Here is a 25466-nt window from a genome sequence, read left to right as displayed (position 1 = left end):
AATTTGCCGTTTCCGTTCGTGCTTTTATTTTGAAGGCAGCCCATTGAAACGGAAATCGTTGCGCTGGGTCACCTGGCTACCGTTTAGCGTTTACTTTCCGTTAGCAAAGTTGTAGATTGCAAGAAGTTTTTTGCGAGTATACATTTGAGCACACCAGAACAAAGGGATTACACACATATAAAGCACGGTATGTACACCGAGTTGTTGTAAAGAAAACAAAAACAGGCTTGTAGGCTTGTGAAATGGGACGGTCTAGCCTCCCTCGCGCTGCCCAGGTTGCCTATCAACCGTTATACTAAAAGCGGGAAACGTTTCATACAGCTTTGTTTGACAGAAACGGAGTAGAACATATTTTGTTCATTTGTTTCTACATGAGCTTTGTGTGATGTGATAAGTATCTGAGGCTGAGACCACACGACTGTAAAACATGATTGTTGGGCTTCATTTTTGTACTGAACAGTCATTTTAAGATTAGCTAGTAAATAACAATTAGCTCATGTTGTTCATGAGACTAAAGTCATCTTACTTTGGTAATGTAAATATAATATGGCCAATATGATAGTTATTATATTAATCATTATTAGTTATCACAGCAGTGAGTTCGAACTCTGTGTCAAATACTGAGCTTCAGTAAAGATTCTATGGCGTTATTTTAGTGCCACTATGCTCAAATTCTTTTTACTTGCGCTCAGAATAGTGGCACAAAAATAACGCCATAAGATTCAAGTTACAATTATTTATATTTCCTATCTCCTTAAATCTTCACTCAAAGACAAGTATGTTTGACAGTGTGTATATAGATGTATCATATAGAAAAGACAAATATTGTTCGTTTAATATGCTGGCATTACTAAATTTGGCTCAATGCTTACATATATGTGTAAAAAGAAAATGTGCGAGCTGTGGTAACTGTGTCTGATAGAATGAAGAGTAGACTGATACATGAAATATTCCTTTATTGGGTGAGAAAATCAGACCATGTCATAACTGCTTTAAGTCATACAGAATAGATATCAGAGCCTTAAACAGGCTGACTTCTGCTAAATGGGTCAAACTGGGCAGAAAGTCTACAAACACATAACATCCTTATAGAATATGATGTAACACTATAGATCAACTTAGCTCAGAATATATAAAGCATATAAACAATTACAGCAATATGATGCAACAAACACAGCAGTGCTACTGATCCAAAATACTCAAAGCTTCATAGAACTGAAACAAACATTTATTTTAGCTCCATTCTGCTGCTGATACATACTTTAGGTTTCTGAACATTGAACTTGTTGCTGCCTTTCATAGTGTGTAACTTGAAGGCCCTGAGTACTTTCTCTCACACTGAAAACACTGGGATGATCACATTATTTGAACATTACCTAATAAGACTGATTCAGCACAGACAGTTATGTTAAACTTTCCTAGCAGTCCTTCACAAACAGGGAACAGTCTGTCTATTCTCTCCATCTGTCAGCTGCTGCTGGCTCTTCCTCCTCCTCTTCCTCACACACTGCTGAGTTTGTCCTGGTGGATCATCAGGGGTGCAAAGCCTCACAGATGATGTGCAGCAGTGGGTCCCTCAGTCTGTCCTCACTCTGGACACTTGCAGTTGTCACACATGGAAATGAAATGTGTGATAAGCTGCAGGATTCAGACACAAGTGTAACTTATAAACACACGTTCATACTTTTATTCCACAATCAGAGAGAAAGAAACAGAGAGAGAGTGCAGGACAGACAGACAGGTGACAGTCTCAGGTGTACACACTGCTACACAACAGCACCAGAGAAGGAGGATTTAGTGTTTGTGTTATTACGAGTGCTACACAAGAAGAGTTCCCAGATGGTACAGTGGACACGTGTGACTGCTGTGATTAAAGCATCTTTCTTTCAGCTTAACGAGTGAACCGTCAGCTCGTTCAAACACACGTTAAAGTCCGTTTGGCTCGACACCACCGAACAGAGGCAGCAATATAACATAGCTAACATTAACAGTGCAGTGAATCCTGCTTGTTGCGATCATGTTTAGGGGGTAGGAGGATGTGTTCATGACTTATGGCAGTTTGCACCAGTCCAGGTCCATCTGTGTGGATTTCATCTTTCCAAGATTCTGAGGCCCAGTACAACTCATTAACCTGTTTTCTTTGTTTTCTTTATTTTTAACTTTCCAGCTTTCCATTGCCATCGAAGCGTTACACCCCTTCTCCTGCACCAGGGTACAAACAGAGCCCCCTACATGGTAGGCTCCCAGGGAGCTCTTTACTGATCGGACAGCAAGCTGCATGCTTGCGGCTGGCTCAGCTGAAAGCCCGCCTTGCGTTGACACAGATAAATAACGCCATTGCTATTGGTGGCCGAACCAATACACGCGCCCCATTTATATCTACAACACCCCCCTTTCCTGACAGCTGCAGCCATCAGTCTACTAAACCTTCTGAAGGTTGCTAACACCATGTCCCATCCCTTATATAACCCCTATGCCTCTGGGAAACAAAGTTCAGCCCAGGGGCGCTATGGACAGTCGAGTATGCAGGCAGAGAGAGACTCTCATAAGACACCTCCTCATCTTGGGCCTGGGTCCAGCTTTAGCTCTTCTGGAGTTTCATCTGCGTCTCCTGCAAAATCTGGAGGAACAATCCCATCACTGCTAACTATGCCAATGAGCTGCAGGCCAGAAGGGAGTAAGACTTCAATGGAAGAGGACATAAAGAAGTCCAAACCTGTGGGCTCTGCAGAGTCTACTTCAGAAACAGCTGTGAACATCCTTATGCAATTTGGACTTGAAAAAGAGGACCTGGAACATCCAATCTCATACTCTGAAGATCAGATCACTCCTGACAACCTGCCTTTTACCTTACAAGTGACAGAGGATATCCCAGTGCTGGCCCAGATGCAAGACTACACTGCCACTTCACCTAGGGTCTTTCCGCATACCTGCTCTCTATGTAACAAGGAATGTAATCAGATGAAGGTAAGTCGAAGATTGTTCGATGTTTTTGCTTTCAGTCAGTTTTTATTTATTTGAAACGCAATGTTTTTTGTTTTGTTTTGGGATTGTTTTTAATTATTTGACTTTGAATGCCATTATAGGATTTTGGTTTTGAAAAAGCTTCATGGATGCTACTTTAAAGTTTATTTGGTTTGTTTTATTCACTATTACTGCATAATGATGACTGTAGGAAGACTACCAACTTGGACTGCAAACATTTGGACACATTTTCCCATATTTCTGCAATTCAGTATTCTGTAACAGAACTTTTGAAGGATTACAGTCCAGACTAAACTTAACTATATGTCTACCAGATGTTGTAATTTAAAAAACTACTTCAAAGAGACCTTCAGAAACTTCAGTGGTCTGTACTTGCAATTGATAGATTTAATGTCTTTTGACTTGATGTAAACCCATGCGAAGACATTCAAGGCATTTGCTAACAATGGAGCCAAGGCCTCAGATGACGTGATGAGGAAGAATCTGCAAGCATGAAGAACCTGTGCATCAGAAAATGTTGGAAGATGGCTGTTTTTTCATTTGTCTCTGTCCTTGGGCTACTGTTCCACAGTGCTCATTCAGCTTTGCTTTTCCTGGAACTGTTGCTGAATGTAAAAGTTCCCCTTTTTGTCTTTTGTCACTAGAGTGAACAATAGTGTGTTTGGTCCTTTATTTTATATCAGTAGGCACCTTGTTTTTGTGTTATACTAATTTTCTTTGCTCATACTTTAAGTTAGTGTTTCGGTGTCACAAGACTTTTACTACCACAAACATAAGCACCCTGGGCGCAGCGCCCAGTCATGAGCTACACAAGCACCAGCTTTAATTTGACTGATTGTTGAATCTCTCTTTATGGATGTGCCTTCCTTTGCTGCACCAAATTTCACATTTGGGCTCCTCGTCAAAGAAACAGCGCCTTCCTCTTCTGGCCTATTTCAACATCATCTTCCTGTCGCTACTCTAACTGTGATCAACATAGGTGGTGCATTTTGTCCTAATCCAAACTTGGCCTCTCCTGAGACGACCTTCTTGGAACCTTGGGAAATTTTGATGCCATAAGAAGAGCCTGAGTAGGGCTGGGTATCGTCACTGATTTCTAGAATCGATTCAATTCCGATTCACAAGGTCCCGAATCGATTCGATCCACGATTCGATTTAATTCGATTCGATTTAAATCTGGGAAATTTTGACAGTCAGAAATATTATAATTCAGATCAGTACATTTACATATTTTTGTATCAATCAAAAGGAAGCTGACACACGCAAGACTTTATCACAGGTGTAAGCGTCACAGCAGATGCTTTTGTGTCAAAGTAGCTGAAGATAAAACACAGAAAAACATGAAGGTGATTTTCCTGGCCTGGGATTTTATAAAAATGTTCTGCAGTACATCAAAAATGAAAGAAAACCATTAATCAACATATGAACATCACCTCTGACGTTACAGCGGTTTTATTAGAGACACGGTTAAGCGTTTTACATTTTGAATAATTTTAAAAAGTTTAAATTTGTTCAGTATTGAACAGCAGAAATGAGGTTTTCTTTTCGGAAGAATGTAAAAGGGAAAAAAACAGCGGCTGACAGCCTGTAAACAGCGGTAGACTTGTGCGTAACAAGCAAGCGAATAATGAAGAAAGGGAAACTGTTCTTGAAGTACAGAGAGAGGGAGAGAGAGCTGTGCATCACGGTGGAAGCAAAACAGTAAAAGTCAGAGTGAATTCATGATGATGTTTATGTGAAGCGTTTGGATCTTCTTTTGCTGCTGGTTCGGTCAATATTGTTTGGAGAGAGATCAAACTAACAGCTTTAGAATCGGCTCATAAAGGGCGTGAACACACAGCGCGGACCCGCCGACAGATCAGAATCAGCGAGCTGTCGGCTTTCAGCCCCGACCGTGAGAAAGGCGACATCTCACTGATTCTGATCCGCGGGTCGCGCTGTGTGTTTAAGTCTATGTGCAGAAGCCGTGTTCCTGCTCTCATTTACTGTCTTAACTGTTTGGTGGTTCTTGAAATTTTGTGAGATGTCACCTGAGATTCTGGCATTTTGGGCAAAATAAATTTATATTAAAAAATCGATTCAGGATTTTAATGAATCGATTTTACGTTATCCAAGCCAGAATCGATTTTAATCGATGAATCGATTATAAAAACCCACCCCTAAGCCTGAGAGTCCAGAATCCAGAGCCTAAGATGACCCTTTTGTTTTGGTTGTTTGTAGTCAGATGTTTGACTTGTGTTTTCCATATATACTAAATAATTTCATCTTTAAAATTGTATCCCAGGAGAGGTATAATGTGTCATGCTTATTTGTTCCTGTTTTGTTTTTGGCCCATGAAGGTTTCTAAGTGCAATCCAGGCTCCTGGCTAATGTTATAATGCTTCTCCGTTCAGTGAAGGACTAACTGTTAATATTTTAAGATTTTTTTTAAGGCCACTGCAAAGTTTAGTGACCTTTTTATCAGCAAGTGATGTCAATGACAAACATTGCTCCTGATAATAATGAATCTGGTCTAAATGTTTGTTTTTTGTTGTGACCACTAGGATTGGGTCTCCCACCAGAATACCAGCCTTCACATCGAGAACTGCAAACTTCTGCGAAAGCAGTCAGTCTTTCTTCTCTGTACTTCGTGATTATGAACCGATATCTTTGGGGCAGCGCAACCATGGTTGTGCCGAAATGATGTCGGGGTTGTAATGCTAGGATAGCTTCCTAAGAACTGTTCATTTGTATTTTTTCATTTTTCTTTGTCATATTTGTTGCGTTCCTGTAAAGCACCTTAATGATTTATTGTTAAAAGGCTGAATACATTTCTAAGTTTTTGAATTAATGAACAATAATATATTTTTAAGGACATTCTACCTGGCAACATCTGACAAAAATGTACCTGTGTTTTTCCACAGATACCCAGAGTGGAACGGTGAAATAGCATCACTGCGAGGGTAAATATCTTCATTTGAAGTCATTTGGCGAATAAAAAAACATGCCAGCATTGGAGCCTTTCATTTTCTTTCATTTAACTGTGCTTTTCTTTTTAATGCACTTGTTAGTGCGTCAGGTGCCAAGCCCTCTCCCGCAACGTCTGCTGAGACTTCCCAGAAGAAAACCAGACATGAGAGTCGTTCCCGTTCCTGCAGCCCCCGCAGTCATCGTGACTCGGAGCAAAGCAGCGACAGGCGAAGAAGGCTTTCCCGCTCTCGCAGACCCCGCACTCATCGTGACTCGGAGCGTAGCAGGGACAGGCGAAGCAGCCATTCCCGCTCCGGCAGCCCACGTTGCCACCGTAAGTAAGTAAGTAAGTAAAATTTATTTATATAGCGCTTTTCACAGATAAAAATCACAAAGTGCTTTACAACACAGAAAATGGGAATATAAAACAATATAACAGTAAATAAAACAATGTAAAACAATAAAACTATAAAAACAGCATAAGAAGAAATTAATCAAATGCTTTTCTAAATAAAAATGTCTTCAGCTGTTTCTTAAAACAATCAATGGAGTCCGTGCAGCGAAGAGACAGTGGGAGAGAATTCCACAACCGTGGCGATCACCACGAGTTTTAAAACGAGTGCGTGGTACCACCAACAGTCTCTGATCTAATGACCTTAAAGCCCGAGAAGATGTATGTGATTTCAGCAGGTCAGATAAATATTGAGGAGCCTGACCATGCAGGGCCCTAAAGGTTAGAACTAAAATTTTAAACTGAAACCTAAAATTTACAGGCAACCAGTGAAGGGAGGCCAAGACTGGAGTGATATGCGATCTTCTCTTGGTGCCTGTTAAGAGACGTGCTGCAGCATTCTGCACAGTCTGAAGACGATTTAAGGCTGATTTGTTAAAACAAGTAAAAAGGCCATTACAATAGTCTAAACGAGAAGAAATAAAAGCATGAATAATCATCTCAAGTTCAAGCTTTGATACCATTAGTCTGAGTTTAGAAATATTCCGTAAATGATAAAAACAGTTTCGGACCAGCTGCTTAGAATGCTGCTCGAGCGACATCGAGCTGTCAAATAAGACACCGAGATTTCTAAGGCTTGATTTTACGTAAGGGTCTAAGAAGCTGATATGCTGTCTAATTTCTGGGACCATATGGTCTGGAGCAATAATTAGAGTTTCTGTTTTATCAGAGTTTAGTTGGAGAAAATTGTCATATAACCATTTGTTGATTTCTGTCAGACAATTACTTAAATTAGACAATTTATAAAACTCAGACATTTTGAAGGAACAGTATAGTTGGATGTCGTCAGCATAGAGATGATAGGAGATATATTTATAGCGCTTAATAATCTGGCCTAGGGGAAATACATAAAGTAAAAAGAGAATTGGACCCAGGACAGATCCCTGAGGTACCCCACACGGCAAAACTGTTGATTCTGATGTGACATGATTCATGCAAACAGTAAAAGATCTCTCAGACAGATATGATATAAACCATTTTAAAACAACACCAGTAATCCCAAACAAGTTCTCGAGTCTGTTTATCATGATACTGTGATCTACAGTGTCAAAAGCAGAGCTGAGATCCAGCAGGACCAGCACTGTGTATTCTCCGTGACTTGCAGAATAGGAGGAACAGTCATTCCTGTTCTCAATTACGCAGCCGCCGAAGGGAGAGACACAGAAGCCAATCACGATCTCTGTACAGGTCCAGACGCAATCGCAGGTCTGTCCAACAAACATTTTGAGAACTAGGATCAATCAAGAAGATTTAGCTCTCCAGTGGATTGTTAAAGGGTGAAATATAACATATATATAAAAATATCAACTTGAAAAAACTTAATTGGTGGACAGCATTTACCTTTTGTATCCATGCTGGGTGTGTGCTTTGAGATGTTTCTGAGTTATTAAGTTCTTTGATCCATACTTTTTTCAGGTCCCGGTCTCATTCTGACTCCTCGTGGTATGACCGTCCTTCCTCTTCACGATATCGATCACGCTCAAGGTGCCGCGAGAGACGATCCTCACTGAGAAGAAGAGATGAGAAACGTTCATCAACGAGGAAAAGCTGGGAGAGGCGATCGTCGACTGAGAGGTCATCTCCGAGGCGAAAGAAGTCAAGCAGCTCAAAGATCTTGGCAAAGAAACTGCTGGAAACATCAGGTTTGAAAATTGCTTCATGTTTTATTTTTTTGTATGTACTCATTAGTTTTTCTAAGATCAAAGTTCTCCTCCCCCCTCACAACCTTAACTTTACTAATGTAAAGGATAAATAAAGACCAGTGCCACCAGAAATGTCAGCATAGTTTTTTCTACTATTATAAAACTTTCAGAAACGGTAGATGATTTTCGAGACTTGGCACCCACCAAAGTGTGAATCTCTTTTGCACCTGTGGTCTTTTAGCTCTCCAGTCCTTATCAAACCAGTCTGACCTGGAGACTGTCGTCAAAACTTTGGCTCCTGCCCTGCTGGCTGAGCTAGTCAAGATGAAGTCGTCCCCATCAACATCATCATCATCGTCCTCACGTTCTGCATCTCCAGAAACAACTAAAGGGACGCCTAGCACAGAGAAGACAGAGGTGACTTCATATTATGCCTTTTTTCATGAATGCACAGTTTTGGACAATTTATAATGTGATCAGTGACAGATGACGTGATTGTTGATGCCACACAACCAAGATTAAATCTTTCAACACAGATTTATACAAGCAGATAGTTTGAGTCAAGTTGTCATGATGAAATCTGCATTTGGTTTGTTCATAATTTTCTTCCCTGTGTTTCCACAGGCTGGCAAATCTTCCCCTCCGACCATGGTGAGGCTACAAGGGACTGTAAGTAGTCTCTGTCACAGTGATGTGATTTCTGCTATGGAGAAAACATTTTGAAAAACTAAGTCAGTTGTTTTGTTTAGGTCAAAATTACAGGTATGTACACTGAAATTTGTTCACTGTTCAGGGGCGGATCTAGAGAAATTTTCTTAGGGTGGCAAAGAAATCAAATAGGGTGGCAAAATCGAAGCCTTCTTATTTTTCAAACACATATGCAGGTGGTTACATATGGTTAGAATAATTCAAATGCAGTAAGTATACACGTTTTTCATATAAATATAGTCTAGAACTTAATTATTGTCTGTAGCCCACATAATTACACACTTTAGTTACATAAAACATGTGAGTTTCTGTATAGCCTGTATAATAAATAAATATGTAGCCCAACAAGTATAAAATCCAGACACACTGTTAGAAAACAGTCACATTGTTACAGCTTAAATGACACAAAATGTCAGAAATCTGCACTGTCATGAACAACAATTTAAACCTAATTTTTCATGATTTGTTGGATGAACCCACTGAGGTCTGAAATACAATCGGCCATTTTTGACTCCTTTTGAGTTTACGTTTGTATTTCACCCTCAGATTGTTTCATTTTATTTTGTTCCCCTTGCCTTGTTTGGTGTCATTCTTTTCAGCTCAACTGAATTTAGTTGTTTTTTTCACTGACATACTGCATTAGTATTACTGATCTGAAACCACACAAAGAACGTAAAATCCTAGTAGTATGTTTTTACTGTAAAAAAAAAACACCACAGTATATTTTTATAACTTGAAATGCAAATATAAATTGTACATTTTGTAAACATATACAACTATTTATCTAAAAATGCAGCCGATACACCTGCCATTTTTTTTTTCATTTTGTATAAGAATTTAAAAATATTACTACAACTAAAATGAGAGAACAATTAGGTGTCGCACTAAGATGCCCCACAAACTATGTGTGCCAGTAAAAAAAAAGTTTGTCCACCAAAAGACAGAACAGCACAGGGACAAACCTGCAGGCCTGATAACAGCAGCTGTATCACTCCGCTGGTTTTCTACTTAGTGACAGTGTTTACATTGCAAATGTGCCTTTGTGACATTCATTAGTGCCCTCACTGACACACAAAACAAAACGACTACACAACAGAACTACACAAGACAACACACTAAGTAAACACTCCACACTAAACGTCACAAATCTCCCACATCTAAAAACTCTCTCTCTCACTTGCTTGCTCTGTCTCGCTGCCGTTACCGTCACTCCTAAAACGTTTCCCTCTTCCTAAACAATCAAATCCCACGCGTTGACTGTTTTTTTAATTGGTCGACATGGTACATTTAGGAAGGTGGTGGCTTTTTTTCTTTCTTTACTGTTTTCGTGCTGTCCTTACAAAACGCTTAAAACACACACACACAAAAACGTGACGACAGTATTTAGAACAAAGCGTGGCTTATATATATTATCATAACTCTGGATTTACTGGCCTGTAATTAAAATTTAAAAACTTTGAAGTCCGAATTTTCAATGTGGGCTGAAATAGAAACTCAGCGTGGCTGCAGCTTGTTGCTGTGTCAGCTTACATCAGTCATGTGATTTGGAGGTGCAGCGTGTCCGTGGACCACAGAGGGTTAATAACACTCACCTTCCTTCCATTTCCAGAGTGTAACATCCACCCACCTGTGTAAAAAGCGAAATTCCCATGGTGTTGTTCAGAATGTGCTCTGGCACAATCATAAGCATCGCTTGCTACTGAAAACAAGAAAAAAGCCGGTCCTGCTATGGGCTGAACCATTTGTTAATGGTGGAGGGGGGAACACTATGCAATATTTTCAGTTTTAGCATTTATATTCACTGTTGACTGTAACTACGTTCAAACTGTTAATGCTGTCTTATTTTAATAAACAACACTGTCATATGCAAAACTGGGGTGGCACTTGGGGTGGCAAGGGATCATTTTAGGGTGGCACTTGCCACCCCATGCCACCCTTCTAGATCCGCCCCTGTCACTGTTATAGATGGATGAGTTCATTGACCTACTTGTGAATCGAGAGAAAGTTCCTCTCCTGTTTGTCTCCTGGTTTGCTTCTGCAATCTAAGATAGATATTTATGCACCGTAGCTACAATTCTCTATAAATATACTGTCCGTTCACGGTTGTAGTCCTGCATTCATTATGCGGTTTAAAGTCAGTTGGTTATCCTTACATTTCTTCTACAGTCTCGCACCCCTCAAATTCATAGTCACTTTGGATTATACTGAGCTTTTATATAGTCATCCCCATGTCAGGAAGCTTCCGCTCAAGTCTAATGCTATGAAAGCATACACACTGTACTTTGTTTTTATTTTGCTGTGTTGCATTATGCATTTTTTAAATCTATATATACACATTGCACTGAAAACATCCTTGGAATTGCACTGGTTGCTTGCAAGTTGCCACAGTTGCTTGTGGTTTGCATGGAAGACTCCAACTTGTCTGTAAATACTTGTAAGCTCATGACAAGTGCTCATGTATGATTCTTAGTGTGAATGTAGTAACTTAACAGTTTTGGTAGTAATACAAACTAATGTATGTTCGTTGTGTGTGTGTTTGTAAGGAAGCTGCGGTGGCACCTAAAAATACAGCCAAGGCTACGGAGGCTCAAGTAGGTGTAAATGTAGAAAAATGTTAAAAATTCACTAGGGATGTCGCAATACCAGAGATTTTGTAGTCAGTATAGACACCAATAGAATTGCACCATTCTTGGTTACCAATTTAGTATTGTAATAAAACAATTATCTCATGTACTAACACATACTAAAACTCCTTTATTGAAAAGCTAGTTTAACATGTTCAAATTATATGCACAGTCAACCAGGACATGGTGGTTTTGAGTGCTTAAAAAGGTTTTTCCTTCCCAAGTTTGACATGTGCAATAGTGCTGTTTACACATTGCCTTTTGGGAATCAGTTATCACTGTTTATGGATCCACCTTAAATGAAAAGTACTTTCATAGCTGACTCTTACTGCCTTTTTTGTCAGTGAGTCAAGGTAGAGCTGCACTACGTGAAACAAAGAAAGAAAAAAAGAAGTAAAGGAAAATTAGCATCAGAAACATTTTGTAATAGGTACCTGATTGTGTTCATAGTTGTAGACAGTGCTCAAAGTGAGGTTTATAAGTTAATGTTTGCATTTTTCAGATTTCTGTCTGGAATTTCTTCCATTGCAATTGTGAACTGATCCTGAAATTCTTTTCGTTTGCACAGCTTGTTTCGCTTGATTACAAGGTGCTGTTAATAAGCAACCTGCCAGAGTATCACGATGGCTGTTACGCAGAGGAGGACATCGCCGGTCTGCTCACTCGACACCGATTTGAGTATTACGACGACACGATCTACGTTATACCACAGGCACGCATGGTAAGCACCAGTTTGCATTGGGCTGGGTTATGACCTTCATTTTAATGGCGCTCTAAATCTCTTTTCTAAGACGACCTAACTAACATTTAGTTAGTTAATACATATTTTGTGAGTGCCTGTCTTCATGGTTATTCAGTAAAAATCAGTGTTTGGTTGTTTGTTTTTCCTTCAGGCTTTTGCCCTCATGCCGACAGCAGTGGCAGCTAAAAACATCGTGCTAGCATCAGAAAATCACGATTTTATTCTCAGTGGGTCTAAACTTCGACTGCAGGTTGAGAAGGGCAACATTTTAATGACGCCGGTAAGCACTGTGTGTAGATAATGCAATCTACTGTTGTGACAGATGTTATTACAATTATTTGAAAATATTTGTTTCTGCTTGTTTATTTAAAGTGTGATTATAAATGTAAAAAATATTTCTTTTTGTAGAAAAAAATACCTTTAAGCTGAAATAAATCGAACCGAATCCGAAGTGATGTAATGATTTTGAACTGTTTTTTTTCTTTCAGCTTGAGTTTTATAAGTCTCTGATGAAACGGCTATGCTATGTAAGTAACGCACATATCTCAGAAACAAAGACTGCACTCGAATACCTTTAGATTTATTGGTCAGAGTATAAAGTCATAACTGGAAGCACTCACATCCAAGTCAAAACACCTTGAAAAATGGGGACATACCTGTTTTTTCAGATATTCACACAGGGCTAGGAAAGGTTTGGAGAACTCTTTTCCTGGAATAAATGAAATCCTCATTTAAAAATGCATTTTGTATTTTTTTAAACATTTGTTTAACGATAATTGGGAACGAGCCAAATGCGTTTTCCACGGCACTGTGTGTACATTAGTTTAAATACTTTTTCAACCAGTGTTATCAAAAACAGCGAGAGCTGCAATTATAAATTGTTTGGAAAATGAAGATAGCTGCCAGGGTGCATACCTGCTGTGTGAATATAAGTGCAAACTTATGGCCTTGATCTTGGAGCTGTAGTATAAGAATGTTTGGAATGTCATACTGTTTGTGGGGTTGTTGTTTTTTCACGTTAACCCGGTTTTCTCGAAGCAGCAAGTGACTGACAATGGAGCACGATTAATCTACATCAGGAACATCTCGCCAGGCGAGTCCCGGCATCTCAGAGAAGCTTTGAAAAAAATGGATTGTGTAAGAAACTACCTGCCTCTTCTCAACAAGGTATAAACACACTCATAAATGCCAACAAGTGCATGTGTTAGAAGTCTGTGAAAGGCTGTGTGAGATATGTGCTTGTGTAAGTGTAATCTTAACCATACAGAAAAATTGACAGATTAACCGCTTGCACACCAAACTAAAGGACGTGCACCAACCTTCATAAATCCATCCTTCAAAAGAGATAATGTGTCTAGATTTGGATGCTACTTATCTTGAGGAAAGCACAACTGCAAAACTATAGCGATAGTAAAGAGAGACTGCCGATAAGCTGCTCGCTGAGCAATTCTTCATATGCTCATGCGCACTAGTATTTATCACATTACAGCATTAGTGCAGGGGTCATGTTGAGCATGGCTCCAGTGCATCATTGAGCCAGGATTTCTGACTCTTGAATCCAGTGAACTCCACAATAAAGCTGTACTTAGTTCACTCTTTCCACGTGTGCTTAGCACTTGTTTTCTAACATTTACAATGTGAAGGTAAAATGTTCAGAATACATTTTCTTTCTTGTGTTTCAGGTGTTTATCGAATTTCAGTCTCTTCGTGATGCTGATCGCCTTGGCGTTTGGTACAGCCTTCTAAAACGGCCCACCGGCCACAAATTGTCAAGGCTGAAAATACCACAGTGTGGATGTACCTCACTGCGTAAGTGTTTTTTAAATGGGATTTTAAACAAATATGATTTAAACGGAAACAAAAAGATGGGTTAAGTTAATGGAAGGTCATCTGGTAAGACCTTTCTTTCGCTTTCTGTTTGTGAAACACTCATGAATAGATTTTTCAGGTCTCCCCTGGGCTGTGGATAAAGTGCAGACAAAACTGCTGATTTATTGTTGTTCACAATCAATCATTGTGACACATTCCCTCAACTTTTATCCACTAACACTGTGATTCTGGTTCCCACAAATCCTTTGATGCTCATTTGCCTTATTATCTCTCTGACCTCTTTTCTGGCCCCTCCAGAAATCTTTGCTCCATCAGTGGTCAATTTCCTTCTGCTTGTCTCTGCCCCAGACACATGAGCCAGAGCCATTACTTAAACTGCACTTTTTCAGTCTGGCATTTGATCTAACCCACTAATCGTTGTTTTTCTGATGTCTATGATACCTTGGGTATCTGTAAAGGTGCTTAAAGTTCAAATAAAAGTCAAAACATTGATATTACTGGATCATTGTAAACATTAAAAACCTGTTTTGCACCACTCGTTTTTCCTTTTCTTTCCCCCACAAAACTTTTAACAAAACTTATTTTTGCTTGTGCAGCACCAAGATTGCCAGACAAAGCTTTGCCAGACAGCGAGGTTGCTGTTGATGGTGCAACTGTCCCAACAGAAGATATTACCATCCCACAACGCAGCACTTCACCATATTGGATCACAATGACAACTAGTCCCTTTGTGTTCCCCACTGTCTCTCCTTGGTTCACAATCCCAGGTGAGAGAAACAGCTGGAAACTAAAATTAACCTCCAGATATAAAGTGTTGACTGTTACTAACTGTGTCTGTTTTACACTTCTAGAGTATTTAACTGTCAGTGAACCTGATGACATTGAGGTGAGTGCATCTTATAAACCCAGGTTTCATGTGTTAAACAGGAATCCTTGAGTAAATACCAAGAGGTGTCCATTTTTCCAAATACTCACCTCAAAAACCACATTTCTTTTTTTCTGCTAAACTTGGTTTCATTTTGTCTTCTCTATGTGCTCAGTAATAATAATATATTTTTTAAAAAGTACCGCAAAGTTTCTCTTCGAATAAACTTTGGTTCTTGAACCTTGTGTCTTGCAGAAAGCCCAATCTCAAGGTTCTACGTTCTCCACCATCATGTTGACCGGTTTGCCAGAAGGAAACTACAGACAGGAGGATGTCACCAAGCTGGTGTGGCGTTACGTCCCTGATCAGACTGTTCAGACTCTGTACTACAAAATAATCGTTTTATCACTGCAGAGGAGGGTGAGGAGTAGACCCAGCAGGCTGATACAGAGAAATTTGCATTTGCAAATTGAATTCAATTTAATGATTGATATTGAATGTTTCCTCTGCATCATTTTTCCCCTCCAGGCCTTTGTGTTTTTTAACAGCTGGGATGCGTGCTGCGATTTCGCCAGGGATTACCTCAAAAATCCAGTTACTGTTGGAGAGTGGACGCTCAGAATCCACATTGTTTTACAAGACATGCTTCCTGGTACAAGTGAGGTATGAAAATGGAGCAATCGGGGGCTGTTAAATCGGGGGCATGCTCCTGTTTCACTCAAACTATTCAGATCCCAATCAAAACAGATTTCTCCTCTAAGGAGTGAGCACAGCATCATCCTTCTCTGGGCTAATATTACTAGAATGAGAATACTCAGAGTACTTTATTGATCCCTGGGGGAAATATATTGGTTACAGTACAAACAGTAACACAGACAGATACAAGAAGTAAGGAATAGCACAATATATACAATATATACATACATATAAGTCACTCATTGATAAATATCTGAATAAGAAATGGAAAAACTAAAAATATGCATGAATTTCAAATCAACTATTTATTGTTACTTCGTCTGTATTTGTTCTAGTGATGGGATTTCCGGCTCTTTTTAGAGATCCGGCTCTTTCGGTTCGGCTCACTAAAAAGAGCCGGCTCTTTCGGCTCCGAACCGGCTCTTCAGGTTGTTTTGTTGCTTTAATTAATTTATTATTAACAATAATATAAAATTATGCACAAAAGGAATTACTAACGTAAAAACAAGTGGTTTTATTTATATATGTTTATATATAAATATATGCGGTGGCCCCTAGAGACAAAACACGTACAAACTCCAAAACACATTTCTAGCATGAACTGAACTTCCAAAGCAGAGCTACTAGATCACTTAAATTACACAATTGAAAGCATGTGTGTATTGTTTGTGTATTTATACACAGGCACTCATATATATATTCAAATAATTTTAAAAAAAAGTTCATTTACCTGTTATTACCACACACCAAATCCGGTCGTTGGTACTTGCTGGCTTGTGTAGCCACAAGATAACAAAGGCTCAACACTGCGCCCAGCATCCTGGAGCACTTCTGTTGTCTTTTGTACGTGTTTTGAGTTTTTATGTGCTTCTGTTTTTATATGCTTCTGAGTTTTTACGTGCTTCGGAGTTTGTACGTGTTTTTACATGTTTTGGAGTTTTTACGTGTTTTGGAGTTTGTACGTGTTTTTACGTGTTTTGGAGTTTGTACATGCTTCAGAGTTCGTACGTGATTTGAAGTTTGTATGTGCTTTGTCTCTAGGGGCCACCGTAAATATACTTTTATTTATTCACTCCACATAAAATGTAATAAATAAATCATATAATACAAAAATCAACTATTCACATTTCAAGTTTTAACTATTTAAATTTTCAGCTTTTTCCTTTCACAAATTTAAAGTGAAAAGAACACAAAACACTGCAAACCACAACACAATTAAATATAAATTATAATATGAAAACTAAAAGAACATGCATATTCTCTGTCATATGGACCTGCATGAATAAACTTTCTCAATCCTTTATCATCTGCAACCGAAAATAGTTGTGGATGATTACTATACCTTTCTAATGTTGTTGTCCCTGCCTCTCTTTCTCTCTCTCTGGCTCTGTTCCTGTGCTACTGAGTGTAACTACCGCCCCTCCCCCCTCTGCCCAGCGTAAAGCACAAGGCCCGCGTGCAGAGTGAAGCGGGAAAAAAGTGCGAGAGAGAGGCTGAGAGAAAGAAAAAAAAAAAAAAAAAGCAGCAGGCTCGGGTCTCCCTGATCTTAACGCTGGTTGTTTTTCAGCATGTTCCAGAGTCGGAGTCTCTGGAGGACCGGCTGCTGAGTGTGGAGGTCTCCGAGGTGAATGTGGACCTTGTCATGATGATCATGGAAGTGGTGGCGTCCATCGCTGCTTTTGTCAGATTCTTGCCGCTTGCCAACAGGGTACGATTTCATAAACACGTGCAACTGTTTTATGTTTTACAGAAGGCTGCAAGGCTTGTCATGGTGTCTGCTGTTCTTTTCATATTGAGAAACATTTTAAATGAGTCTGAAGGAGACTTTGTGGTTTTTTAACACGAGTTGAGCAAGTTTAAATATTCCATGTACAGACAGTCCCTGCGGCAGGCAATCTGAATTACACATGCCTTTGCAAACACTGGTGAAGAAGGACTGCCTGAAATGCACCAAGTTCTCAACCAAGTAGTAATCTTATGACCTGTTCAGCCTTTTGTCCTGGCCCATCGAGCAGGGGAGATCCCTGCAGTTTGAGGCAGCGCTAAGTTATTCTTTTAGTGTTTCTTGCTCAGTGGTTTTATTGTTCAATCAAAACTTTGCAAAAGTATAGAAATATGTTTGCACTTATTTCCCATTTGCAAGTTTAAAACTCCAAGATTTTTTTTTCTTTGCCTTGTACTATCGTACAGGGCAGTAAAGAAACTCGCCAGGACAAATTCTTTATCGCCCTGTACAATACAAATCGTGCCTGTAGCACACCCATTGAGTACCACTGTGTTGCTCAAATATCCGTTCTGTTCTCTCAGATATGCATTGAGATGGCCGAACCTGGTGGATTAACACAGGTGATGGAGAGCAAAGTCACCAAGGACTATTTATCTGCTTGGTAAGTGTGTCCCACGATCAGAAGTGAGAAAAAGAGGAAATTTATTTTACACTGTGTTTCTTCATTTTCTTTAAAGTGTCTTCATGTCTGTCTGACCTTGTGCTTCTTTCTCTCCTCTTCATAGCAGTAAAGCTGGACGTATTGAGTCGTGAGTATCTTTCTTTTTCAGCTTTAGTGGCAGAGTCAAATATACCATACGCTCCTCAAGGTCGTCTGTAGTAAACAGTTCCCAAAGATGCAAAAAGAGCAGCATGTGATTTAGATATAAGCAACTCTAGATTAGGAATTTGAAATGGAATTTCTTATTTCACATGAACATTTTGTGACAACAAACCTCTTTTCGTGGTAACCTACTGGCATCTTTGCTTTCAAATTCAGTTTGAAGAGCCTGAAACAGCGTCTGCAAGACTCTGGTGACAACCTCAAAATGAAAACCAAGAAGACCGCAGAATCGACTGATGCAGTGACCAAAGGTGACTGCCAGGCGGAGAGCCAGAGGACCGAGGAGGAAGCAGGGACCCAGCCCGATGCTGCAGCCGCCCCTGCTGGACAGCAGCCAGAGCCCAAGTGTCCTGATGACGAGACACAGGAGGGAGAGGAGAATGATGGATGGAGCATGGCCGACATTAAAGGTACAAAGAGCTGCTTTAAATCAGCAAAATACACCGCTCTGACAGCCAAAACACAGTAAAGTGAATATAAAAAGACAAGTTGTGATATTTTGTGGCTCTGATCTCATATTTGTGCTCCTCACTGTGCTACAGACATTCAGCCTGGTGGTAGTAATATATTTTATATATGTGGTGTTTAAGAAATGCTCCGTTGGTGCGATGACTATGTCCCACACCATCACCAGCCTGAGATTTTGATACAAGGCAGGATGGATCCAAGATTTCTGACCCTACCATCCTAATGTCACAGCAGAAACTGAGATTCAACAGACCAGGCAGCGTTTTTATTTTACAGCGTTGCTGAGCCTGTGTGAATTGTACCCTCAGTTTTGCGTTCTTAGCTTAGAGAAGTCGAACCCAGTGTGGTCTTCTGCTGCTGTAGCTCATCTGCTTCAGTGTTGGATGTGCTGTGCGTTCAGAGATGCTCTTGTGCATTGTAATAAGTGGTTGTTTGGCTTGCTCTGGCCTTCCGGTCAGCGTGAAGCAGTTATTTCATTCTCCTCTAAACTCAAAAATGCATTTCCTCCAGGGAACTGCCACTCACTGGATATTTTCTGTTTCAGACGGTTTTATGTAAACCCTAGAGATGCTTCTGTGGGAAAATCCCAGCACATCAGCAGTTTTTGAAATGCTAAGCTCAGCAAACATGCCACGTTTAAGTGACTTAAATTATTTTTCTTCTTCATTCTGATGCTCAGTTTGAATTTCAGCAGGTCACCTGACCATGTCTACATACCTAAATCACTAAGTTGCTGCCATGTGATTGGCTGATTAGAGAGTCGCATTAATGAGCAGTCAAACAGGTGTACCTAATAAAGTGGCCGATGAACGTTTCAGCTTTTCAAGTAAATCGAAATCATTTGTTCAATTATTATTGAGTTATAATTGAATGTTTAAATATGTTATAAACCCAGTGGCTCCTGTAGCAGATTCGTTGATGATTAACGTGTCGCTCTTTTCATTTTCAGTTGTGGCTAAACGCAGGAGGGAGCTTGTCGGAGCTGAGGCAAAGCCATCTCGCTCTCAGTCTCCGTGTGTTGTAGCAGATTTCAGACTGCCTCAGTTCAACCCTAACAGCCCCATCGGTCAGACACACACACTCTAAATTCAAATGTGTTGTTAATACTTGTCTAATCTTCCTGTTTCTGCTTCTCTGCAGGTCAGGAGTTTGTGGTCCCTAAATCAGGATTTTTCTGTAACATCTGCTCTGTTTTCTGCCTGAATGAGAAGACCGCCAAGGAACTCCACTGCTGCAGCCAGAAACACTACGACAACCTGCAGGTACGCACGCACATACATATACACGATTCAGCACACAAAATCACACTGTTGGCCTAACGATGTTTGTTTTCTCACTTTTCCCTTTTTTTAGAAATATTATGAGGAACGTCGACAAAGAGCTACAAAAGCTTTGTCTCAGACGTCTCCAGGCTCCGTTTCTGACTGATGGACCTGATCTACTGTATTTTTAACACATAACTGTGCAGAGTGTATATATATGTGTGTCCTGGATGACTGTGGATATGTTTGCGGTTTTGTGATTTGTTTCTTATTTCCTGTTTTACTTTGAAAGTTCATGTCTTATGTCAGTGTGTTCAGTTTTACCTCTCCCCTGTCTCGTTAGCCTGATTTCTCCCAGCTGTGTCTCCCTCCCTCCCGCACGCCCATTCCCTAATTACTCCCCTGTGTATTTAAGCCCTGTGTTTTCCTGGGCTCCCTGTCGCGTCGTACCTTCAACCTGCTGTGTGTTTGTAATGGCCAGTCCTCCAGCACCTCGCTTTAGAGTCTTGTTTTCCTTTTGTAAGTTTTATTTTGTCAGTCATTCTTCCAGCAATAAAGCTGCGTTTTCAGTTTATTCCCGTCTCCAAGAGTCCTGCATTTTTGCGTCCACCGCTTCTGCTCGCCTGCCACACAGCCAACCATGACAATAGCAGAATCTAGTATAACATGGAAACACCTACCTGAAACACAGACTTTATGTATTTTAAGTACTTGAGTAAATGTTCCCACTACTATCTGCACTCACTTCTGAAGATATTTAGACTAGTGAGAGAACTCTGAGCTCCTCCGCTTCATGTGAGATTCACTTTCCACTGTTTCCTTTCTTTCTTTCTTTTTTTTAAATCCCTTTCCATTGCATTAATGTCTTGAAATACCAGGAAACCAAGCATCTGCCTCTGGAGACTTTTGACTCAAAAGGCAATAAAAACCAAAACAAATGTAAAAAAATGAATACAGGAAAAATTCCATTTTCACAAATGTCAAAACATTTTTTAATTAAAATTAATCTTTTTTTCCTATTAAAAAGTTGTAAAAATGAGTCCAAGGCCATGATGCCATAGCAGAGGATGTACTTCCTGAGGGAGCTGAAGAAATTCAACCTGCCAACACGGGCGATGATGCAATTCTACACTGCAATCATCGAGTCCATCCTCAACTCCATCACCGTGTGGTACGCTGGAGCCACTATCAGGGACAGTGGCGGTCCTAGCCTGTTTGGCGCCACGGGCGAACACTCTCTCTGCCCAATGGTGTGCTTGGTTATCCTTTCATGAGTTATTTAAAAGTTTCTCTTTGTTCACAGCCATTGATATGTCGAAGAGGTTAACATGTTAGGAGCGGATCGAAATTGTGTTGATATCTGGTGAACGCAGTAACCGGGTCATTGCAGCAGATTTCAATGCAAGACACCCTACGAGACCACCCATCTCCCATGCTACAGTCAGCAAACTGCTCGCTAAGTTTTGTGAAACTGCTTCAGTGTTTATTTTGCGAAGCAGCAGGCGCACCTCGCAAACGGAGGGCGCCCTTACTCCCAGCAAATGGGCGATAGAAAACCGATCGGTGCCTGTACCATTCCCAATATGCGCCGGCTGATGTCGGGGCAGCATGAGTACGAGCAATTTTTTTTTTTTTCGCCGATGCCCGTGATGCCGCCCCCCACCACGATGCCGCCCCGGGCAACCGTTGTGCGCTCTGCTGAGAAGGTGATTGGCTGCAAACTCCCATCTCTGCAGGACCTGTGCACCTCCAGGACACTGGGGCGTGCAGCTCAGATCACAGCTGACCCTTCTCACCCTGGACACAGTCTGTTTCTGTTAAGAAAAAAATATACCATCTCAAAAGAAACACAACTCAAACATGCACACAACAAGACAACACAGCCTGTTCCCCTACAGCACAGCAGATTTCAACATAAGCCACAGCACTATAACCCAGCTCAGTGTATTCATCAGCAGAAATATCTTATTTTAATAGTTTTTAAATAGAGTGTTTGACAGCTTCGCGTGTCATTTTTCTACAATGCCAATCCGATTACTCATATCATGTGAGGATGAAGACAGCACTGCTTGATAAGATTGTCAAGGTGTGCTGTGTTTTGGTGAATATGTGCCCCAGTGTGGTTGTCAAACCAGGGCTGTATGTACTCACTCTTGCTAAGTACATGTGAAGAGATGTTGAATAAAAAAAGTAAAAGAAAAGGTACTTTTGTTTTGTGTTTTATTGAAAGCACTTTCCATAAAGTGTAATTGTTTCCAATGAAGAAAGAAATAGGTAGGTTTGCATGTGTAATTAGTGTGTCATTGCAGAAGAAGCTTAATGTGTACTTTGTAAAAACAATGGGGAAAAAAAGGTGTCTGAAGAAGAAATGATAAATGTCCTTTTTTTTCAAGCCCTCTCTGGCCGGCTGTTTCAGTGCCTCGCTTGGGGGGCGGGGAGACGTGCACTGGCGTTTCCTTTTTGCTTTTTCCTGCTCTCTAGTGATGGGATTTCCGGCTCTTTTTAGAGATCCGGCTCTTTCGGTTCGGCTCACTAAAAAGAGCCGGCTCTTTCGGCTCCGAACCGGCTCTTCAGGTTGTTTTGTTGCTTTAATTAATTTATTATTAACAATAATATAAAATTATGCACAAAAGGAATTACTAACGTAAAAACAAGTGGTTTTATTTATATATGTTTATATATAAATATATGCGGTGGCCCCTAGAGACAAAACACGTACAAACTCCAAAACACATTTCTAGCATGAACTGAACTTCCAAAGCAGAGCTACTAGATCACTTAAATGACACAATTGAAAGCATGTGTGTATTGTTTGTGCACTCATATATATATTCAAATAATTTAAAAAAAAGTTAATTTACCTGTTATTACCACACACCAAATCCGGTCGTTGGTACTTGCTGGCTTGTGTAGCCACAAGATAACAAAGGCTCAACACTGCGCCCAGCATCCTGGAGCACTTCTGTTGTCTTTTGTACGTATTTTGAGTTTTTATGTGCTTCTGAGTTTTTATATGCTTCTGAGTTTTTACGTGCTTCGGCGGGTCTGCGTGCCGCGCTGAAATGATAGCATGGTGCAGGACGACTGCTGTGTTCCTTCGAATCACCCCCCACCCCCTATCCATCCCCTGTGGCTTGTCATGTGCTCTGATGTTGTGATGTGGACATTAATGTGCTCTCTGTGCAGAGGAGTTTTTTTGTTTCCTGTTCTCATGCTGTCCTCCCATAGGCTGCCCAGCGTGTGAAGAGGTCTCTTTTTTTCCTCTTGTACTTTTCCCAATGTTGTGTAATTTTTTCAGTGTTATTCTCTCAACGCTGCCGGTCTCCGACTGTATTCCCATGTGATGTCTTGTTGTTGTGTGTAAGTCGGGGGGGGTCCTATTCCTCTGTGGGGCAACCTGCATATGGCCAATAAAGCATTCATTCATTCATTCATTCAAATAGCTAGTTAACTGTTTTAACGTCAGTTAATATTGTGGAGGGGGCTAAATTGTTATGGAAAATAATAATGTAACGTTAGGTAATTACAGTACTCCCACCTTTCCCACCATTCCTCATTTGTATTCATCTTTTAAGCAGGTGTTTTTTGTTTACATTGTTATTGCCTTCTGGTTAGCTAACGTTTACCCTGCAGGTAATAGTCACTTTTCCACCCCTGTATATATTATAGTTGTAAGCCTAGTTGTTAAAGTGCACATCATTAATGTTAATTAAGCAATATCACATGAGAGGGAATGCTGTTTTTTAATATGAGCACTGCTGTGATTCGGTCAAAGATAATCATAACATAACATTCTCATATGATATTATACTGTTACTTTGCATTCTGCTATTCAGCATTTCACTGTAATGATGACAATAAATTGAATCTAATCTAATTTGCATAAGAGTTAACATCATACATATATCTCTTTGGTTTTTCATTTATATTATATCATTTCATTTTATTCCTGGAATCATATGTTTTTATTATTAGACTTTAATACTCAGTGGTGTCACATACTCCTCTCTTCAGATGCACTGTTGAAGTTTCTAAATCCCACCCCTGGGCCATCTACCACATCTACCGCTGCTGCCTCCACTTCAGCAGCACAACCCACCAGTGATGCAGCATCAGCAGCACAACCCAGCCATGATGCAGCAGCATCAAGCGGTCTTCCTGTTGCCTTATTTATATTGTATTTTTAATTTATTTTATCCAACTTGTTGACACGTTTTATTGTGTTTATGTATGTAAAATTTATTGTATTTCATATATTCATTTTTTATTTTTTGTATTCATTTATTTATTCATATCTTTTTTTATCTTGTTAATTATTCTGATTGTGAATTTGCTTTCTTTAAGTAAAAAAAAAAAGGTCAAAGACAAAGCTATTCGGTTTCTTGTGAGTACATACACTACACTGCCGATGTAGGGGGGCGCCACCTAAAATCTTGCCTAGGGCGCCAGATTGGTTAGGGCCGGGCCTGCAGACAGGTGACAGTCTCAGGTGTACACACTGCTACAAAACAGCACCAGAGAAGGAGGATTTAGTGTTTGTGTCATTACGAGTGCTAAACAAGAAGAGTTCCCAGATGGTACAGTGGACACATGTGTGACTCCTGTGATTAAAGCATCTTTCTTTCAGCTTAAGGAGTGAACCGTCAGCTGACTGACATGACTGACTTTAATTACGCATAAAATCATCACATTCTCTGTAAGATTAAAGTCAGCTATTGAACGGCGAATATTTTGAAGTGAAGGCTTTAAAACCAAGTTAGTACAAACGTCGCTAATGTCACATAACTTTCCCGACATGTTGCCAACAGTAATGTTTTAATGTTCTTCATTATAAAAACATTTGCGCATAAATAAGTGACATAATATTCAGTACTTACTTCTGGAAGTTTACTCTTCGTCCGCTCCGCTTCCGCCGTTTTTTTTCGGCAAAATTATCCAAACCACCGCCGCGCTATGAAGTCTGGGATATGTTGGGCCATGAAGGCTACACAGACCCATCCTTAAAATTCAGGGAAATTAAGGACACATTTGAGGGCCGCATTTCGAGCAGCCTTTGAATTGGGACAGTCTTTGTCGTGTCGCTGTGACATAATCAGCCTTAAAATGCGGCCTTTAAGGCTGCAGACCCCAAATCCGGTCATTGGTACTTCCTGGCTTGTGTAGTTACTAGGTAACAAAAGCTCAACACTGCCCCTAGCGTCCTGGAGCACTTCCGTTGTGTTTTGGAGTTTGCGCGTGTTTTGGGGTTTGCGCGTGTTTTGGGGTTTGCACGTGTTTTGGATTTTGCACGTGTTTTGGATTTTGCATGTGTTTTGGATTTTGCACGTGTTTTGTATTTTGCATGTGTTTTGTATTTTGCATGTGTTTTGGAGTTTGCACGTGTTTTGTATTTTGTATGTGTTTTGGATTTTGCACGCGTTTTGTATTTTGTACGTGTTTTGTATTTTGTACTAGTGATGGGTCGTTCGCGAACGAAATGGCTCTTAGAGCCGACTCTTTGACGTGAACGACACGAGCCGGCTCCTTATCGCGAGCCGTCACGTGGGGTTTTTTTTCTTTTTCTTTCTCTCACCC

The 25466-nt window shown here is 40.2% G+C and overlaps 1 protein-coding gene and 1 long non-coding RNA gene across 2 annotated transcripts; one reads left to right on the top strand and one right to left on the bottom strand.

Moving 5' to 3' along the window:
- The first annotated feature begins 49 nt into the window (after positions 1-49).
- Positions 50-20466, top strand: LOC146719286 (uncharacterized). The gene is made up of 25 exons (XM_085462922.1): positions 50-187; positions 2168-2967; positions 5529-5590; positions 5889-5927; positions 6036-6272; positions 7862-8088; positions 8330-8505; positions 8713-8757; positions 11340-11387; positions 11989-12141; positions 12314-12442; positions 12651-12689; positions 13204-13329; positions 13845-13971; positions 14589-14759; positions 14844-14878; positions 15113-15277; positions 15386-15520; positions 17121-17261; positions 17861-17940; positions 18065-18088; positions 18319-18572; positions 19580-19696; positions 19771-19892; positions 19984-20466. The coding sequence occupies exons 2-25, from the start codon at positions 2449-2451 to the stop codon at positions 20056-20058; spliced, it is 3246 nt and encodes a 1081-aa protein (XP_085319048.1). The 5' UTR covers positions 50-187; positions 2168-2448; the 3' UTR covers positions 20059-20466.
- Positions 6278-17028, bottom strand: LOC146719287 (uncharacterized). Its single transcript, XR_014921326.1, has 4 exons — positions 16896-17028; positions 8293-8485; positions 7787-7952; positions 6278-7653 (listed from the first exon to the last, which is right to left on the bottom strand). It is a non-coding gene; the product is annotated as an uncharacterized LOC146719287 (long non-coding RNA).
- Positions 20467-25466: the final 5000 nt, after the last annotated feature.

The sequence above is a fragment of the Copadichromis virginalis genome, linkage group LG1 (assembly GCF_057382275.1).
Source record: "Copadichromis virginalis isolate Kocher_CV1m ecotype Utaka linkage group LG1, C_Virginalis_male_GT1.1, whole genome shotgun sequence".
NCBI lineage: Eukaryota > Metazoa > Chordata > Actinopteri > Cichliformes > Cichlidae > Copadichromis > Copadichromis virginalis.
This window is presented reverse-complemented; position numbering and strand designations above follow the sequence as displayed.

What these genes read in the sequence shown, in the direction of transcription:
- LOC146719286 (XM_085462922.1), top strand. Translation starts at nt 2,449, where the DNA reads ATGTCCCATCCCTTATATAACCCCTATGCCTCTGGGAAACAAAGTTCA. An exon ending in AGGAATGTAATCAGATGAAG is followed by an intron (nt 2,968 to 5,528) that starts GTAAGTCGAAGA and finishes TGTGACCACTAG; the next exon opens with GATTGGGTCTCCCACCAGAA. An exon ending in TGGTGAGGCTACAAGGGACT is followed by an intron (nt 8,758 to 11,339) that starts GTAAGTAGTCTC and finishes TGTGTTTGTAAG; the next exon opens with GAAGCTGCGGTGGCACCTAA.